General features: G+C 33.5%; 1 protein-coding gene across 1 annotated transcript in view; it reads right to left on the reverse strand.

Annotated features, from left to right (window-relative positions):
- Positions 1 to 20,051, reverse strand: part of LOC132731020 (5'-3' exoribonuclease 1-like) — a gene marked incomplete at its 5' end in the record, with an annotated part of 33,870 nt that extends 13,819 nt beyond the window's left edge. The window contains 13 exons of the mRNA XM_060717120.1: positions 2,140 to 2,342; positions 2,914 to 2,976; positions 3,499 to 3,634; positions 4,561 to 4,647; positions 5,091 to 5,362; positions 9,969 to 9,983; positions 11,281 to 11,487; positions 12,923 to 13,010; positions 13,263 to 13,337; positions 13,793 to 13,921; positions 14,488 to 14,591; positions 19,108 to 19,200; positions 19,925 to 20,051. Of these exons, the coding sequence (XP_060573103.1) occupies positions 2,140 to 2,342; positions 2,914 to 2,976; positions 3,499 to 3,634; positions 4,561 to 4,647; positions 5,091 to 5,362; positions 9,969 to 9,983; positions 11,281 to 11,487; positions 12,923 to 13,010; positions 13,263 to 13,337; positions 13,793 to 13,921; positions 14,488 to 14,591; positions 19,108 to 19,200; positions 19,925 to 20,051 (1,599 nt within the window). The remainder of the gene's footprint in view (positions 1 to 2,139; positions 2,343 to 2,913; positions 2,977 to 3,498; positions 3,635 to 4,560; positions 4,648 to 5,090; positions 5,363 to 9,968; positions 9,984 to 11,280; positions 11,488 to 12,922; positions 13,011 to 13,262; positions 13,338 to 13,792; positions 13,922 to 14,487; positions 14,592 to 19,107; positions 19,201 to 19,924) is intronic.
- Between the last annotated feature and the right edge of the window lie 655 nt (positions 20,052 to 20,706).

Here is a 20,706-nt window from a genome sequence, read left to right on the forward strand (position 1 = left end):
GAACAGTGCATGTCAATTTTGGGGTAATTACTAATAACAATTGACTTGTGTGCAAAAAAAATAAAATGTTAAATTTTGACTTAGCAAGAGCACTACATGGCGACAAAAAAAAAAAGTTAACAAGAGCTGTCCGTAAGACAGCGCGCTCGACTTTTTTAGTGCTTGCCTATAATACAAAACATTGACAGTTAAGGGCCATAATTCAAATAAAATCTTTGACAGAATTACCTTCTCCTGGACATGTTTGGGAATCATGATTGTAAACAAGTATTCCAACTTTCAAATTAATATCTCAAACAGTTCAGTCAAAAAGTGGACTGGTACTAAAAACTTAACCAAGATTCTAAGTCGATAAAAGGCCTTAATTTTTAAAACAAATCCTTGACAGAGTTACCTTCTCTTGCGTACAGATGGGGGTAATGATGTGAAATAGCATTAAAAGTTTCAAAGCAATATCTCAAAGGGTTAAGGCAATAAGTGGATTTTACCCATATTCAATGTATTTTCTAAGTCAAAAAGGGGCATAATTCTGTCAAAAACCTTGACAGAGTTATGTCCTCTTGTCTGTTGATGAAGGTCGTGATGGTAAACAAGTATGGTCAGTTTCAAAGCAATACCTCCAATGGTTTTGAAATAAAGTGAGGTGGTACAAAAAACTTAACCAAGATTCTAAGTCGATAAAAGGCCTTAATTTTTAAAACAAATCCTTGACAGAGTTACCTTCTCTTGCGTACAGATGGGGGTAATGATGTGAAATAGCATTAAAAGTTTCAAAGCAATATCTCAAAGGGTTAAGGCAATAAGTGGATTTTACCCATATTCAATGTATTTTCTAAGTCAAAAAGGGGCATAATTCTGTCAAAAACCTTGACAGAGTTATGTCCTCTTGTCTGTTGATGAAGGTCGTGATGGTAAACAAGTATGGTCAGTTTCAAAGCAATACCTCCAATGGTTTTGAAATAAAGTGAGGTGGTACAAAAAACTTAACCAAGCTCAATACACTTTCTAAGTCAAAAAAGGGCCATAATTCTGTCAAAAACCTTGACAGAGTTATGTACTCTTGTCTGTAGATGGAGGTTATGATGGTGAACAAGTATGGTAAGTTTCAAAGCCATACTTGTAATACTTCTGAAATAAAGTGGGGTGGTACGAAAAACTTAACCAAGGTGTGACGCCAACGCTAACGCCGACGCCGGGGCGAGTAGGATCAGGGCCAAAACACCATTTTTGGGGAAGGGGCCTCAGCCTTTTTCTTGGGGAAAATATGCATGATTTTGGCATACTTTGGGAAAAGGGGTCTCAAATTTAACACAAACTTTTAACAAGGTCTTCAAAATAGAAAAGCAAAAAAACACTGGGAAATACAAATAAGGCAGTAAAAGACCTTAATTCAACACCATTATTTAACTTTATTCTTAATTCTATGGGAAATGTCAAAAGACTTGGGAATTTTGAGGACCAAACTGGGGAAAAAAGAGGCTAGTTTGGTTGGGGAAGCAGCCTATATTCGGCCTCTACAAAGAAGGGTTTTTTGGCCCTGAGGATAGCTCCCCTTTTCATAGAAAAGTCGAGCTAAAAAGGTGCATAACTTTAAAAATATAGATTTCAGAATAATGCCCCCTGTTTAACAACTGCACCTTCACATGATAACCAAGAATAGCAAGTTATGTGTTGATATATTCTAATGTTTAAATGATGGGCTCCATTAAAGATATTGCATGACAATGATGATACACCTATCATAATAGCTCCACATTTTCAAGCTAAAAATCATAAATTTCATTGTTTTATATTAAAACCAAGCGAAAACCTTTAACAAATTCAGTACAACCTCTGCATAACAATGTTGTTTGGAATATTGAAGATTTTAGTTGTTACTGTGAGAAGTTGTATAATTTTTATTGAAGACTTACTCTTGGAAAAAATTGCTATTGTTTGTTGCAAAGAGCTTATTTCTTAAAAGAGAGCCACACTTCAGAGGTTTCACTGTAGTATTACTTGCTCAGGGTCTCTTCTAATATTGCAACATTCAACCATTCAGCACCAAACTTTAAACAGATGTAATTCTGAATATTACATTATACAACTGATGCCACTGGCATAGGATAAAGAAGACAAACATTAAGGTCAGGTACTTACCTTATAGAAATTCCTCCCTGAAAATCATCGTCAAAGATCACCTCGTACATTGTATTGACCTCGACCTCTGCCGGGTGTATTCCCACAACCGTCCCCCGCAAACCGAACGGCACCGGAAATCCCTGTCTTGTATTAACAACTCTGTCATAGAGCTGGTAGGTGGCAGACTGATCCGGAATCAGTGAACCGCTTGTAGGTGACGGCTTTAAGTGAAAACATAATATTTAAAATACACTTGTATGGAAGAAAGATAACATTGATATATTTCAACATTTAACAGGGTTTTTCCCTTGGAATTTCAGCCAGTGTGTCAATTCAATGGACACTTATGTTCTGAGTTTTCAGGAGTCCATTGAAATTGTTTTAAGGAGTCCCCCAATCAAAACATAATTTCAGCAACTGAAATCAATCATAAGTGGTTTCTACTGTCCAGTTGTAGGCTTCTAGAGATAAACTGTAGAACTTTTGAAATATCAACTATTATTGTAACACAACTTTTGATAATTCATGAAATTTCTTCAAAATGCTGACATTTTTACAAACTTTTGAAAGAAAATGTACAGTCAAATGAGTTACTCATTGAAATAGATGTCATGCAAAAAATTGTCCTGATTTTGGCCTTTTTCCCCCTCAAGAAAAAAAAACTTCACACTTAATATAATTTATGATTTATTCATTTTTATTCAAATTAAAATTTATATCCAAATAGTTATCAGTCATAAGGACACAGTTATTGCATCATTTGAGTGTAACAGGTATAATTCTATATACTACCTTATAAAGTAGATGAGGCTTAACTTGCATTTTCACTCTTTTTTGTCTTTTCTTGTTTGCCTCCTGTAAAAAAAAAAAAAAAAAAAATCATCACTTTTATTCACCACTTCAATTATTAAAACCACATGTTTCCAAATATGAGCCACATCACGACAAAACCAACATAGTGCGTTTGCGACCAGCATAGATCCAAACCAGCCTGCGCATCCGCACAGTCTGATCAGGATCCATGCCGTTCGCTTACAAAGTCTATAACAAGTAGAGAAACTGATAGCAAACAGCATGGATCCTGATCAGACTGTGCGGATGCGCAGGCTGGTCTGGATCCATGCTGGTCGCAAACGCACTATGTTGGTTTTGTCATTATTGTAATACAGACAATCCCACGGAGATCAAAACATCAAAAGCAACGTTTGCGATATCAATGCTCATCTATTAAGTTAAAAAGATGCACAACTCCAAAAATACTGCTTTCAGAATTATGCCCCTTGTCCTACAATCACACAATATCATGATAAGCACATATTCTTAGGTACACTTATTACACAAGACCATAAGGTAACCACCTTTCTAAGGTATACTTACAACAACTTGGTCAGTCAGTTCCTGCAGTGCTTTTATAGTTCCTTCACTAATAATATCAGCCCCTGATTTCATAGTTTTCAACCCAGAGCATGGCAACTTCTTAATAAACTCTTCAACAGTTTTTAAAGTGTAATCGCTGAAATGAAAAACAAAAAGAAATTATTTATTTGACTACTACAAAATATATGACACATTCTTCAAAAATTGGATATTATATTCATATTTTTTTTTTCATTTCAACATTTCCAAATATTTAAAATTAACATAAACATAAATTATTATACAAGCAATGTTATTTGACAGACCATATATATATTCCAACTAGCAGTTCCCAGAATATTAAGATACTTGCAGATATTTAATCAATTTTATTTTTCAGAAAATCAATTTATTTTTTTCTCTCCCTTTTTTTTATTTTTCCAACATGCAAATTGCTGAAATTATGGACTCTTTAATGTTTATCATTAGTAAAACTGTCAGAAACTGTCACAGACATTTTACTTTGCATGAAATAAATTCATATTTGCCTTATAGTAATAGTCAAAGCATTTTTAAAATTTGCAATACCTATGTTTATCATATAAATACTAAACATTTTTTTTGTCAGTTTGGAGTATATTTCCAGACATAAATACTCTGACTTGACATCAGAATCTTAGAAAACCTAGCTGCATTAAACATGTCAAACAAATCTGACAGATGATTGACCTGTTTTAGTTAGGCCAGCCGACAAAAAGTGTCCAGTTTTCAAATCCAGTAGCAAACACCTTCCTCAAAAGGCATTTTAGCTGCTACTGGTATTCATTACTTGTTTCTTAGACACTATAATATGAGCCGCACAATGACAAAACCAACAGTGCGTTTGCAACCAGCATGGATCCAGAACAGCCTGCGCATCCACGCAGTCTGATCAGGATCCATGCTGTTCGCTATCAGTTTCTCTACTTGTAATAGTTTATAGGCAAACAGCATAGATCCTGATCAGAGTGCGCAGATGCATATGCTGGTCTGAAGTTGGTTTTGTAATGGCGCGGCTCAATTATATAGAAACCCAGCACCTACCATGTCTTAGGTATGAGATCAGATTCGTAGTACATATCATTATGCTGCTTGTTTGATTTGGAAATACTCTCAAACATCTCTGGAAACCTGAAATGATCATAGTTATCTATTTAATGTCAGACCAATGGAAATCAAACCAGCCTAATTAAATGTGTATGAAATCTTTCACCTTGCAGTTGCCAATAATGGTTTGAATAAATATGGCATACATTTTTAATGATCATCAAGCGTAATCTTTTATATATAAATAATTCCTCCTTTATGATTTAGTCCCCCTACATTTAAGGTAAAGGTCTTCCTAAATAGTAATGAGGTAGCATGGTTTACAGAAAGCATATTTATAGATCTATATGTTCCAAAACTTTTCAAGTATTTGATCTTAAATTTTGAAATTAAAATTTAGGTAGATTCACTGATCTTCTGACTATAAAATTGTTAACAAATCTTACTATTCAAGTATGTGGCATAAAGTTAAAAGTCCCGAGAACATTTCATTATCAATGGCATGAAAGCTATCAATATTTACTCACTTATCCATATATTGGGACAAAACATCGACAACTTTGTCTGAATACGTCCACTGCCCTTCGGTGTTTTTAGTATACCCAGGAACTTCCTCGCCTCTTTTAGTAAACTTCAGATTCAGTCCTACATTAACTTTATGTGGATTGGCCTGTTCACGAGCTAGCTCTGCCTCCCCAGCTGTCACATAAATTGTGCCGGTCAACCGTGACAACAGGTGCGAACTTATGCCGACCTTCTGCGCAACAACGTAACCGGAATAGTAACGGTCAGCATGCACCTGAAAATAAACAATAATACTATCTTAACTTTCTTAAACTGACTTGTCCAAATTCCAATTTTTGCCACTTTTCATTAAGCAATTAAGGGAGTATCAAGTTACAATTAGGGGAATATTAAATTAAATTTTTTAAGTTGATTAGCAAATAGTATAGATCCTAGTCAGATTGCACGGAATTAAAAGAAGGCATTGCTCTATACTGAAGGCATAGGCTAATCATTTTCGGTTCCAAACAGGTTTTTGGTAAAATACTGTAATCTTTCATTGTACTGATTGTTTCATTTAAATAACAGTTTCTACATAAATATATGTAATTATCTGTATTTAACTTTTAGTACATAACAATTCTTTATTCTACTATAAAATACCATGGCATACTTAGATGATATTCCTACAGTGGAAGTGTTTAACCATTTATAATATAGGGTTAACGCACGTTTTTCCGTGTTATAACGTCTGCAGAGTCCCGAGGAATGGTTGGTGCCCGAGCCCGGTAGGTTCCGAGGGACTCTGCAGACGTTATAACACGGAAAAACGTGCTTTGACGCTATTATAGCATAAAATTTTAAAACAGATTCATGATGTTTATTTAATACAAAACACATACATTAAATCCTTGTGCTTGGACGGTATTTATCCAATTCTACATGTTTTACGTATGCGTTTTATTTTTCCGGGGCCAACAACTTTAGAAATACAAATGCTCAGAACCGAACGAAATTTCGAAACAAGGCTTAACATTGGAGATTTATTAACTCAAGAAAAAAAACAAAATTAAATTACTCTACCCAACACAAAACATGACCCTCAGAAATTCCTAGAATTATTTCAGATTGACGGTAGAAAAAGATCAGTGAGTGAGTGAGTGACATCTGAATCTTTTGTTTCCAAGCACACAAGTTTATTAAAAAATCAGGCACTAAACATTATTCTCTAACAGAATATGAAGGGCATTTATCAATGTAAACATCAATAAAACAACATTTTCTCATATTCATTTTGTGTAATCTTGTTTTTTATGTTAATCGGAGGGTTAAACTGAATGACGGAAATTTGTTTACATTGACAACTGTCCGTTTCTTAGAAAGGGCGACAACCAAGATTAGCGGCGATGTCTATAAGCCGTATTTCCGGCATAGTTACTGGAATGCTGCTCGCCGTTTTATGCGACTGATGCCCTCGAATCAATAATTTCAATATAAGAGCGCATGACTCTTTGACAAACAGGCCAAATTGTTTCTTTTTTGTTTGTTTGTTTACTGGGCCCTGTATGTATTGCGCATAGCTAAAACCGGGCTATAACAAGAGCGCGTGACCATGTTAACACATGGTTTTGGTCCCGTTATAACATGGGCAAAAGAGGGGAAAATAGCCGATTTTATGCTATAATAGACTAAAATCTATAAATTAATTTATTAGTTCTTTTTCCTTTTTTTTGTCTACTAGATAGTTTGTTTCAGAAAATAATTAAAAGAAAGAGGAAAAATATGAGATGTCTCTAGCAAAGAATTTTCTTTGAAATATTATTGAAAGTGAGTGAAAAAACGACATTTTCTGAGGGACCACATTCAGTACCATTTCAAGCACAGTATGGGGAGGGTTATCTACCTTGATTATAAAAAATAATATATTCTAGCATTCACCCAGACATTCTGATAGCTAGCAGGATTCAAACCGATAAGGATCAAAATATTTAACGTTAGCAACCTTTACAACTCAGCCATAAAAGGCAAGCCATAGGCTAATCTTGCTTAAAATTGAACACAGCTTTATCATTTAGATAAAAATATAATAATGAAATATCACTAAATTAGAAGGCTTGCTTTAAAGGGACTCACTCCACTGAGTTTTTTTTTTTACATAAAGCGACCAGAAATACTTTTTAAATGTTTTTGTATAACTGGATGTAGGCATTGACCAATGAAAGTGTACAAAATTTCAGATCATTCGATTACTCTGTTTCCTATGATTAATCCATTTTATTGTGCAAATTGACCCAAATCAGCCAAAAATTCTCATATAAATTGAATTTTTATTTACTACTGAATATATTTATATATCATCTATTGCATAGTTGTTTTGTTTTTTTAATTTTAAGTGCACCCGTTCGGTTATGAAAGAATTCCAAATTTCATAATTTTAGGCTATTGGACCTCAGTGGAGTTCCTTTAATATTCACCAATAAAAAAAATACAATCTGAACATAGTAAAATTGTGTAATATAAACGAATGCAAGCACATGTAAGCCAAATTACACTACAAATGCATTCATATATATTTAAACAGTTATTTTTCCTGCATCAGTCGATGGGTAGAAAACATGGACACAGTCACTGAAGATCTCTATACATTATTCTCATAATGTTTTATAATCAAATTATGTTAACCTTTTAACCCTCAGCATGCTAGTAGTAACACATTCTACCCATCTGAACAGTGCAGACCAAAATTAGTTGGCACATCTCTGTGGTCTGATCGTGGTCTGCACTGTTCACCCTTCAGCCAGTACTTATTTAGAATTTTCCCTAAAAATGACTAATGGTTTTTTTTCCAGATTAAAAGATGAAAAAATCTGTTTATGTTAAATAGCACAGTAAGAATTAACACATTTAAATTCACCCTCTATAATATTATGTAAAAACCACTAGACCACTTCAGCAAAATTGGAAACAGATCATCATAAAAATGAATCAAAATGACAGTTGATTTAATAAGTCCACATGAAGCAATAAAAAGGCGAAAAAATAGTCAAGCAGCAAATAATTATTTCATTGGAAATTGATCTATTTAGTGTGCAAAAATACTGATGGAAGAAATGGCAACCTTTGTGATTATAAATGAAAAACTTTTAAAATTACCTGAAAAAGGGTTTTTATGACAGGTCTGTTTTTAGCTTATGGAGCTATGGAATTGATTGTTTAAGCCCATTGAAAGCCCTTAACATTAATGATCATTAGTTAAATCAAGTTATCTTTTATTAACCCATAACTTCATGAGCATTTTGTGAAAAATGGCTGTTTTCATTGAAGTCTCCCTTTACAAGTTCAAATTGCTATAAAACTATAAAAACTGCTTCAATACTAGTCAAACTTGGCACAAATATGTTGACTGGACCATTACATTTGCAACATCATGCTCAGGCTTAAATTTCCTGTTACCATGGCAATGAGGGGACATCTCAAAATTGCCAAAAATCACTATTTTGCATTGATTTTTTCCATCAAAATTGATTTTAAAGTGCTGCAACTTCTCAATTGATTGAGATAGAGTCAAAGGCTTTTCAGTGTTGGCTACACATTACCTTATGATCGATCTGGGGTCATTTTTATCCTCTCACAAGTCCAAAATTTTCTTGGCAATGAGGGGGACTACCCCCCCTTCAAACCCCCCAAAACAGAAGGGGGCACATCCCCTGATGTATCTTTTGGATGGAGGGTGCGCCGAAAAAGTGTTAACTTTTATTATCAACATTTCTCAAACGAAAACATGTGTTTGGGGCTTAAAAGGGGGGGGGGGGGGGGGGGTTGAAAGTGCGTTGTTTCGCGTATATATATGAGGTAAAGGGTTAAATCACGCTGCTGTGAATGAATATGTATATGCTGCCACAGTCAAACAGTGCATGTTCAAAATCATAGATCTCATACATGTATATGATGGGTGTGTAAATAGGATGGGTGTAATGGACAGTGAAGATTGGGAACAAATATGATGAACTGTGCAGTTGACAGTATGTACACAATGATTTTCTTTCAAGTATTTTGTGAGTGGAACCAGGGCCCAGGCTGAATTTAGAAGAAAGTTATGATTCCTGCAAAACACCCGTGAAAATATGGAAAATCTGTGTCACTTCAGTGAAAATTTAAGTTTTACAGTGAAAAAACGAAAACAGACAAAACATATTTCTCAATATTTCAGTCATAAGTAAATAATAAACTTTTATCTTGTAGAAGCCACTGTAGCATAATTATCTTTTTAATATTAACAAAACTAAATGTCCAATAGTTAGTACCATAATGATACGTTTATATTTTATTCAGCAACACTTCCCACTTGGACAACAAAATGGCATAAATTCATGAAAACGCACATGAAAAATATAATTTTAGAACGGAAAACAGGAAATTTCTCTACAAGAATTTAAAGCATTAGACTACAGTAAGTAAGTATAGAACTATATAGAACTTACTTTAAACATGAAACTGTCCATGATTAACTCTTAACATGCTGAATATTTTAAATGGACTTGTCCCACTTCCATTTTTGGGTATGTCCATTATCAATTTTAGGAATATCAATTTAAATATTTAAAGTTTGTCAGCCAACAGTATAGAGCCTGGTCAGACTGTGCGAATGTGCGAAGGGCTTAAAGCTTTCGGTTCCAGCACTTAAGGGTTAAGTAGTTTACGAAAGTTTTGTATATTAACACTAAAATTCATTAGGCAGCAGTACAGGGTCTTGTCTAACTGCAAAGATATGTAGGATAGATGGACTCTATATTGGTAATGAGTATTCAAAAGGTCAAGGTCACATGACTGGATGATAATGGTAAAAATCATGTTAAAAGGCAACAAAGCAGAAAAAAAAACACGCTAAAACGCTACCATACCATTGATGGATGTATCTGAAGTGTATAAAGAAAAAAAAAGGCTACTCAATAATCTCAACTTTTAATCAACATTATTTTTCAGGCTTTTATACAGATAAAATTAATGAAAATTATTAAAGAAAACAAAAAGCTAATGTGCATCTCAGGTTTGTTTAAACTACTAATAGGTAACCGGGCAGAACCAATATCCTCAATACAAGTTATACCCTCAAATTAACCTTTTAATAAAGATCAAACATGGTTCACACAATGACGGAAAACAAAACTTTATGACTATAAACATCTTGACCTGTAATGCTGTAATTTTTTTTATTTCAGCATCAACAATCACATACTTTCACATGAAAAAACCTTCCATAATCACATGTTTTCTCATGACCATACTTCCATAATCACATTCTTTCACATAACCACACTTCCATAATCACATGCTTTCTTAAGACCACACTTCCATTATAACATGCTTTCTCATAACCACACTTCCATAATCACATGCTTTCACATAACCACACTTCCATAATCACATGCTTTCACATGACCGAACTTCCATAATCACATTCTTTCATATAACCACACTTCCATAATCACATGCTTTCTCATAACCACACTTCACTTATCACATTCTTTCACATAACAACACTTTCATAATCATGTTTTCTCATGACCACACTTCCATAATCACATGCTTTCACATGACTACACTTCCATAATCACATGCTTTCTCATGACCACACTTTCATAATCACATGCTTTCACATGACTACACTTCCATAATTACAAGCTTTCACATGACCACACTTCCATAATCACATGCTTTCACATGACTACACTTCCATAATCACATGCTTTCTCATGACCACACTTTCATAATTACATGCTTTCACATGACTACACTTCCATAATTACAAGCTGTCTCATGACCACACTTCAATTCTACCTACTAATAGGCAAGGCAAAATTTCTCAGTGACAAAATGTATCGGACATAGAGTCTTACTGTCATTTGTCTGTCACTGCTGATTCAGAAATCAAGAGAGATAAGTAGTTGGTTACTTATGGAGAAATTGGTAATTAATTACTTAACCTGGAAAGCTGATTTGGTGGATCAACCAACAAGATATGAGGAAAACTGTGTTGAAATCGGAGTAGAAAACCAGACAAACACGTTACCTGATAATAGGAGTATAGTAGTCACAACTACTTCACCAAATTACAGACAATAAGTACAAACAATAATAGACATTTTAAAACATTAATTGAAAATGGATTCTCTTTAAAGAAAGGAGGAAAAATTAGCAAAAAATATCCAATACCTGTTGATGATTAATGACATTGGAGAGCTGCGGTTCCTCTAAGATGGATAGATTGATACGGACACGCCCACTCTCTGTATCTGTCTCTATTACCTCCCCTTGGCAAGCGTAATGTGGCCAACCAAGCATGAATACAGCAGTTCCCTCAGGAAGATAGTCCTTTAATGTGCGGAACTGACAGAAACCTGAATCATGTACAGCTATATCCTGAAATCAGAGTGAAATTGGGTCATGTTACATTATTTACAGTACAAAAAATCCTGTCACATACGACTTAAATTAATCATAGGAAACTTCAAATCAATTCTGAGCATAACATGCTTATGTTTAATAACTTTGATCCATTCATACCTCATTGTTTTTCCCTGGGATAATAATATTTTTTTTATTTGGTAAGGTTTTACATCACACAATTACAGTATTGTTGATATGGCAACTTTCCAGCTTTACTGACGGTGGAAGACTTCAGGTACACATTCATGCATTATTTCAGACACAAAGCACCTGTGTAGAACCTACCACATTCCATAAGCTAGATGGATAGCTTTCTCATATGAAAAGTTCCAAAGTTGTGAGAGGCAAGTGTTTTGAAGTCATCGACCTTAACAACAAGAATATGGACAGCTTCAATATTATTAGATTGAATTCAGTTAATCCAATAAATTTGGATGTATAATAGTATGGTGAGAAAATATTGATGCCAATTCCAAAGGGCTAACAGAATCTAAAACATGCTTAATTACAATTGAAGATTAACAAGAGCGCTGCTAGGTGGAGCATTATATGCCCGAAAGTGTTGTTTTTTTTTCTCAGTAAGGATGAAGCATTTGTAAGACATGGGAATTAAATAAAGTATTACTTCCTTCAAATAGCAATCCTCTTATGAAGTTTGAATATTGTGGGCAAAATGGAATTAACGTGTGCTCCGGAAACTGTTTTCAGTTTTAAGGTAATAGTGACCTTGACCATTGACCTTGTGACCCCAAAATCGATAGGGGTCTTCTAACTAATATGGACAATCATCCTATGAAGTTTGAACACTGTGCGCCAAATGTAACTTAAGTTATGCTCCTGAAACTGTTTTCAGTTTTAAGGTAATAGTGACCTTGACCTTTGACCTTGTGACCCCAAAATCAATAAGGGTCTTCCTTCTACCCAACATGGACAATCATCCTATGAAGTTTGAACACTGATGGCCAAATGGAACTTAAGTTATGCTCCGGAAACTGTTTTCAGTTTAAAGGTAATAGTGACCTTTACCTTTGACCATGTGACCCCAAAATCAATAGGGGTCTTCTACCCAATACAGTCAATCATCCTATGAAGTTTGAATATTGTGGGCCAAATGGAACTTAAGGAAACCAAATTGCTAACGGACGGACAAATGGACAGATGCAAAGGGGTATAACATAATATGCCCAAAAAATTTTCGGGCATATAAAAACCTATTGTAAAATGCTTATCTACTTCATTAGAGTAAAGTTTCACTTGTGGCACAAATATTTCTAATTTTCAGGTCTGCTTTAGTTTTTCATGAGTGGTTTGAAACAAAACATTTTTTTTAAAGCCTACAAAACAGAGTGATGCATGATCCAAATAACAAAAGATCAATTTAATGTGGCCCTCATGAAAATTATCTTACCTTTACTGTGGCTTGTTTAGCAAATGCCACAGGTAACTTTCCAAACTGTTTATCCATAGTTACTCTGCCATGAGAACTGAATATATACCTGTCATGGAAATATACATCCAAGTTACAGTTATATCATCCTTGTTCAAAGAAATACAAAGACTATACTACCAGTATGAAATACAATGTATATAATACTTATTCTTAAAAATATAAGACAATATTATCATTTTCCTATTTCTGTGTTAATGAATAGTGTTATGTTAAAACTCAAAGCTATATGAAGAAGAATTGTCATTCAGTATACTGCCTAATTTATATTTCTAGAACTGTTTCGTAACAAATATCTTACTTTCTGCCAGTCATAGGTAAGGCCCTCAGTAAAATATGTGTGTCACCAATGACTATTCCCAGTCTGTCTTTATACCTGAAACAGAAATTAGTCCAGTAAATATCAAATGCAAGTCAACACAAGTTTTTAATTTTTTTGAGAATTTCCTGATAAAAGTATAGAGCAGTGACCTAGTGACAGTGATTCTGGTTAAATCAAATCTTACAGATGACCTTTATAACAAGCATTTTAATGTGGCAAAGATGGACACCACTTTGACACAGATAAAAACATGAACACACTGGAGAAACTGCAGACAAATCAATGTCACTTTCGGGTAAAGACCCATAAAAGGCAATATAAGCTCTTCTCGAAGTTTTCAAGGCAGAATTTTAAGCATCATCACAGTACACATTATGTATTTCATGTTGATAAATTTTAAAATATTTGAATAATGGGCTACATTAAAGATTTTGCACTATGACAACAATGCCACTGCAGCGATTATAATAGCCTAACTTTTTCTACAAAACATGAGATAACAAACCAACCTTTCAGCAATAGTGCTGATTTCCTTTGAGTATATTGTATAAGTACTTTCATCTATCTGTTCTCTTTTGATCTGTGGTCGATGGTTCCCAGCTTTACCTTTACCGCCAGCTGGTTCCTCTTGTGTGTAACTGAATGAGAATATGTTTACCTTTACTCCACTGAAACTGAATTTGTTAAAGCCCTGGCTGCCAGTATAGGACCAGTTCTTGTTGTTGTTTTTTTTCATTTTTACATATGTCTGTCTAGTCCTATTTCTTTTTTTTTGTGCAAGTATGAATCATTTCCATAAATAAATGACAAATTTAAGAAAGTATCAACAGACTTCAATCATTTGACGGTCAAGTTCTAATCTAAAGTATTCAACATGTTCATTTGTTGTTCAAGTGTTGTTTTGTCCACATATAAATCAAATCTGTACATAAATAACAAAATAACAACAATTTTACCAAAACTTAATTAATAATTTAACCTTGATGATCAATGTCATTTAACGCTCAAGGTCAAGGTCATTTCAACCTTATTTTTGTAGTTGTTTACAACAAGGAAACATGGTTTTGCAATGTTACTTGTTTCTTTGTTCACCAGACAATATTTACATGTAGCATTTTAATACATTTTAAAATTTTCATAAAAACTGGCATGAATCTGGAGGTATGCTGCTTTAGTACATGGATCAAGTTTACAATTGTTTTACCTGTATTCACTGTTACTGACTGCAATAACTTTAGCCTCATACATATGTGGCCAACCAACATAGATTTCTCTTCCTAAATATTCCTTTGCTACTTTGTCTATGTCCTACATGAAAAAAAAAGAATATAATGTTGTTATTTGTAATTCACAGGGAAAAATATTACTCCACAAGACAAATTGAGAAATTAAGTTGTATTATCTAATGTGACAAGTGAAAATAAACTATTATGAACAGTCTTTAATCTAATACATTAACAAAGTTTATCACATACCCATGCCAATTTTGCAACTCTATGCATTAACTTTAACATGACATTATTTGCGTTAAAGTCCTGCTAAATGTTATATTCCTGTAGGTTCATTACAGAATTTGTTGAACTCTTTAAATAAAACGATATTTTGTTTGCCAGAGGCTCAATATCCTCTTTCTACTAATAATTAACTACTACAGTAAAAACTCTGAAAACCGGACCCTCTCCGGACTTGACCAAAAGTCCGGTTTTCAGAGGATTCCGGTTTTCAGAGGTTTTATACATTTATTGATAATTATAATGTGTTTGAACAATGACTTTGTTAAAACATTTTGTATTTACTTTTTAACATTTTTGTCTAAGTCATATTTTAATTTCTTTTAGCAATAAATGTCTTAAGTAATTTTATTATGCAAATCCTTGAATATAATTCAGAAAATCAGAAATTAAAACAACACATTGTCTGAAAAAAATCTTTTTAATTGGCTTTTGAAATATGTAATTAATGGAATTTAGTTTTACTATTCTTGCATATAATAAATATCCAAACACAGATCAAAAGTTTTAGCAAATAGGAATCATTTTACAAAAATTTCTAATTCTTTTAGACATTTTATATTTAAAGAAGAAAAAACACACAACAAATAAAAAACATTTAGAACTAGAAATGTGTCCATAGGACACGGATGCCCCCACACGCCACTGTTCTGTCAATCTTATGACTCTAGGTCAAATATTTTTTGGACTACATGTGCCACAAGTTGAAAACTAAAAATCAACAAAGGGCCATAATTCTGTTAAATTTGGTCGCAGCAAAAATTCCTTCCTTTACTACCATCTACACATTAAGGTTGTTCATCCCTGGAAGTTTAAGCAAAATCTGCCATCCGGTTTAAGAGGAGTTGCGTTCACAAAATTTCACATAGAATATAATGAACAAGAGCTGTCACAGGAGACAGCGAAGCTTGACTAATAAAATACTGGTCGCAGTAAGGAGGACAAAACTATGAAAGAAAAATCAATTATGTATAATTATGTATTAAGTTATAGTAAAAAAATAACATTTGTTAACATAAATTCCAAGATCAAGGTGAATAATTCTAGAAATAGTCAAATGCTAGAGTTATGGACCTTGCCACACAACATTTGTGTAATGATAAGAAATATATATTTGAAGTTTGAAGTAATACCTTAAAAAATAAAGAAGTTATTATATTTCTTAAAGAAAATCCTAAGTTCAAAGAGAGATAAATCTGTAAATATTGCTTCAAGAGTTATGAACATTGTCACATAAAATGTAATTGATGATAAGGAATAAGTATTTGAAGTTTGAGGTAGATACGTTTAAAAAAAAAAAGTTAAAATAAAAAATAACATTTTTCTAGTAAATTAATCTAAGTTTATGGGGAGATAATTCTTGCAATATTGGTGCTAGAGTTATGAACCTTGTCACATAAGATGTGGATGATGATAAGGTAAATATATTTGAAGTATGAAGTTGATCCCTTTAGAAATAAATAAGTTAGTGTAAAAAATAATATTTTGTATGGAAAATTCTAAGTTCAAAGGGAGATAAATCTGAAAATATTGGTGCTAGAGTTATGAACCTTGTCACATAAGATGGGGATGATGATAACGTAAATATATTTGAAGTATGAGGTTGATCCCTTAAGAAATAAAGAATAAATAGTATTTTTTGAGGAAAATTCTAAGTTCAAGGGGAGATAAATCTGAAAATATTGGTGCTAGAGTTATGAACCTTGTCACATAAGACGGGGATGATGATAAGGTACATATATTTGAAGTATGAGGTTGATCCCTTAAGAAATAAAGAAGTATCAGTAAAAAATAGTATTTTTTAAGGAAAATTCTAAGTTCAAGGGGAGATAAATCTGAAAATATTCGTGCTAGAGTTATGAACCTTGTCACATAATATGTGGTTGATGATAAGGAACATATATTTGAAGTTTGAAGTTGATACCTTAAGAAATGACAAAGTTATAGTGAAAAATATTTTACTGCACCAAAACTTTAATCCAAAATCTGGACGCGGACGCCGTCGCCGGGGCGAGTAGGACAGCTCTCCATATACTTCGCATAGTCGAGCTAAAAAATCAACAAAGGGCCATAATTCTGTTAAATTTGGTTGCAGCAAAAATTCCTTCCTTTACTGCCATCTACACATTAGGGTTGTTCATCCCTGGAAGTTTAAGCAAAATCTGCCATCCGGTTTAAGAGGAGTTGCGTTCACAAAATTTCTACATAGTATATAGTGAAAAAATCAACAAAGGGCCATAATTCTGTTAAATTTGGTAGCAGGAAAAATTCCTTCCTTTACTGCCATCTACACATTAAGGTTGTTCATCCCTGTAAGTTTAAGCAAAATCTGCCATCCGGTTTAAGAGGAGTTGCGTTCACAAAATTTCTACATAGTATATAAGTTGAAAAAATCAACAAAGGGCCATTAATTCTTTTAAATTTGGTCGCAGCAAAAATTCCTTCCTTTACTACCATCTACACCTTAAGGTTGTTCATCCCTGTAAGTTTAAGCAAAATCTGCCATCCGGTTTAAGAGGAGTTGCGTCACAAAATTTCTACATAGTATCTAGTGAAAAAATCAAACAAAGGGCCATAATTCTGTTAAATTTTGGTCGCAGCAAAAATTCATTCCTTTAACTACCATCTACACATTTAGGTTGTTCATCCCTGTAAGTTTAAGCAAAATCTTGCCATCCGGTTTAAGAGGAGTTGCGTTCACAAAATTTCTACATAGTATCTAGTGAAAAAATCAACAAAGGGCCATAATTCTGTTAAATTTGGTCGCAGCGAAAATTCCTTCCTTTACTACCATCTACACATTAAGGTTGTTCATCCCTGTAAGTTTAAGCAAAATCTGCCATCCGGTTTAAGAGGAGTTGCGTTCACAAGATTTCGGGATGTACGGACGGACTGACGGACGGACAAGTGCAACGCTATATGCTCCCACATTGTGGGGGCATAAAAAAACATACCTATACAGGGAAAGGCACAATTATAATGAAAGAGCTATAATTTAATTGCCAATAAGAAATTAACAAACACTAACAAGTGTTTTCACACCTGCATTGATAAAAAAGGTGATCATTAACTGGTAATTGAACATGTCACCTGTTTAGATTATGTTTTAATATACTCTAAAAGGCTTACAGACACTTCACCCCCCAGACACTTCACCCTAGGCCCTTTTTTGCAGACACTTCACCCCTCAGACAGTTCACCCCTCATTTTAAGAAATTTGATTGAGACACTTCACCCCTCATTTTTTTATTTTGTGTTTAACAATTATGCCAATTATTTATGTAGAATATGTTAAATACATTCAATAGTGATTGAGTATGTTTATTGTTTTAACCCATTGTCTAATAAATTTTGATTTGATTTAATTCTTGAAGTTTTGGTACTTAAGTTTGTTTTCAGTTTGATCCTTACCATATAATAACCATTGAGTTATGTTCATTTGGTGATGGTTTGTGCTTTAACCTTGTGCTTAATTTACATATGTGGTGCTATTTATTTGTTTAATAAATGACATTATGAATGATCTTTGTATTAAATGCAGGATTATTGTGTCTGATAATGATGATAAATAATTTATATTTACTATATTTTGATATATCATAATTTGGCAATACAACCAATTAACCTATTCAGCTTTAAACTTTAAGTAAAAATAAAGGTAATAAGCAAAAATTTTAATCAAATAATACTAAAAATAATAAATATAAACAGATATAAGCATTTTGTTGTTGACCAACTTGTTTTATTTACTTTATAGAAAAAAATTGGATGAGGGGTGAAGTGTCTTACTGATTTTGGGGGGTGAAGTGTCTTAAGGGGTGAAGTGTCTTCAAAATTTGAGGGGTGAAGCGTCTGGGGGGTGAGGTGTCTTGCTACCCTCTAAAATACACAGAAAGTTGACACTTAAAATTGCTGTCCGGTTATCAGAGGATTTTTTATGCATGTTAAGCATCAGAAGCCACAGAAAAGCGTCCGGTTTTCGGAATTCAGAGGTTCCGGTATTCAGAGGATTTTTTTTCTTTTTATTTTTATCTTTTATTTTTTTCAATGAACATATAAGGAGAAAATATGGGACTTCTGAAATGGTCCGGTTTTCAGAGGATTCCGGTTTTCAGAGGGTCCGGTTTTCAGAGTTTTTACTGTAATAAATTTAGATTGAAAGATGGACTAATCTATTTCAGATATACAGTATTATTGTGGCAAAGGTTAATTTAAACTCATCAACAGTATTTCATTTATCTATTCTCTCACCAATTTCATGAGGTTGAACACCACCAAATCTAAGAAGAATGATTTATAACTTGTATACTTACAGGTTCTTCCTCTTCTTGTTCAATGTACAGCATGGTATTGTACCCTCGACTGTTCATCTGGAACACCTTTACCCCCTCTTTACTTAACTCAGCCTGTAATTTATGTTTAATTACCTCTTTGTGTAATAGTTGACCAAATTTACTCAACACAAGTACTATACCACTATTTATTTCTGAAATCTTAATTTCCTTTTTTGTAATACTAATACTATACCATCACTTTTCCTGTTTCAAGTTAAGCTATTATTTCACCATGTGAGACACATAAAGTATGTGGTTTTATTTGGCACTTTTGCCAACGAAAAGTTACATGTATCTTATTCTCATTCTTTATGGCAAGTGTTCTGTTAATGGACCTGTTAATGGACATGTGATGTCAAACTTTAACAAACACTTTAACACGAAGGTTTGACGTCATAAATGAATAGAAGTGCTCTTACAACCTTTGCAGTACAGTTGTTTTTATTTCTTGAAAGTTTTTTCGATCTATTTTTCCCAACCTTATTCATTTTATATGTATGTAAACTATGAAATCGTGATGTCTTAAATATTTAAGAAACTTTTGCTTTTATTTTCATTTCTGCCCAAGAAGAAGAGTAGAACCACAGACCTTTGCCAAGCTAATAAGGTAGAAAAAAATTTAATGCCTTCGCTTGATAAGCAGTGACTTTGACCACTTAGCAATGGATGCCTGCACCTTAGTGAGAATCTTAAGAACTCTACACTAACGTCTAGTGAAGTAAGTGATAAATCTAAAATGCAATAAATGATCAAAGTGCTACATATTATCTGAAGATGTAAAACTTATAGGACATACATGATGTGGAATATGTTTTAGCGTAGGAAATCCTGGGAAGAAAACGTCTAATTTGGCTCCCGGCAGCATTCCTTTTCTCAGTTGTTCGCTTGGAATACGAAACTCGTCCATATGAACCCGTGTCAGCCTGAAAGCATAGCGTCATGTTTTAATTAGATGAAAAACAAAAGGGCCATGATGGCCCCGAGTCGCTCACCAGAAACAACTGCTTTTCAGTGTAAGAATGTATATATATATTTTAATATTAAATTTGAGCATAGAATATGTTTAAACAATAATTTGAAAAAAATGCAATGACCTGAGGTATCTAAGCTTTGCTTAAACCAAGCTAATCAAATTAATATGAGCAAACTTGATAAAAAACTACCTAAGAATATTACAAAGTTTGGTGTTCATCTTTCAATTATTTCAGTAGGAAACGATGTTCGAAGGTTTTTTCTATTTTCAGCTCTAGTGGCCCCTAAAAGGGCCTAATCTAATAAATATAAGCAAACTTGATAAAAGAGTACCCAAGAATGCTACAAACAAAATTTGGTGAATATCCATCAATTGGTTCTGAAGTAGAAGATGTTAAAAGCTTTTTCTATTTTTAGCTTAAGCAGCCCCTAAAATGGGGCCAATCAAATGAATATGAGCAAACTTGATAAAAGATTACCCAAAAATGCTACAGACAAAGTTTGGTGATCATCCATCAATAAGTTCTGTAGGAGAAGATGTTTAAAAGTATTTCTATTTTTAATTTTTGCGGCCCCTAAAAGGGGCTAATCAAATGAATATGAGCA

Source organism: Ruditapes philippinarum, unplaced genomic scaffold, assembly GCF_026571515.1.
Source record: "Ruditapes philippinarum isolate M1 unplaced genomic scaffold, ASM2657151v2 ctg2919_1_1_1_1, whole genome shotgun sequence".
NCBI lineage: Eukaryota > Metazoa > Mollusca > Bivalvia > Venerida > Veneridae > Ruditapes > Ruditapes philippinarum.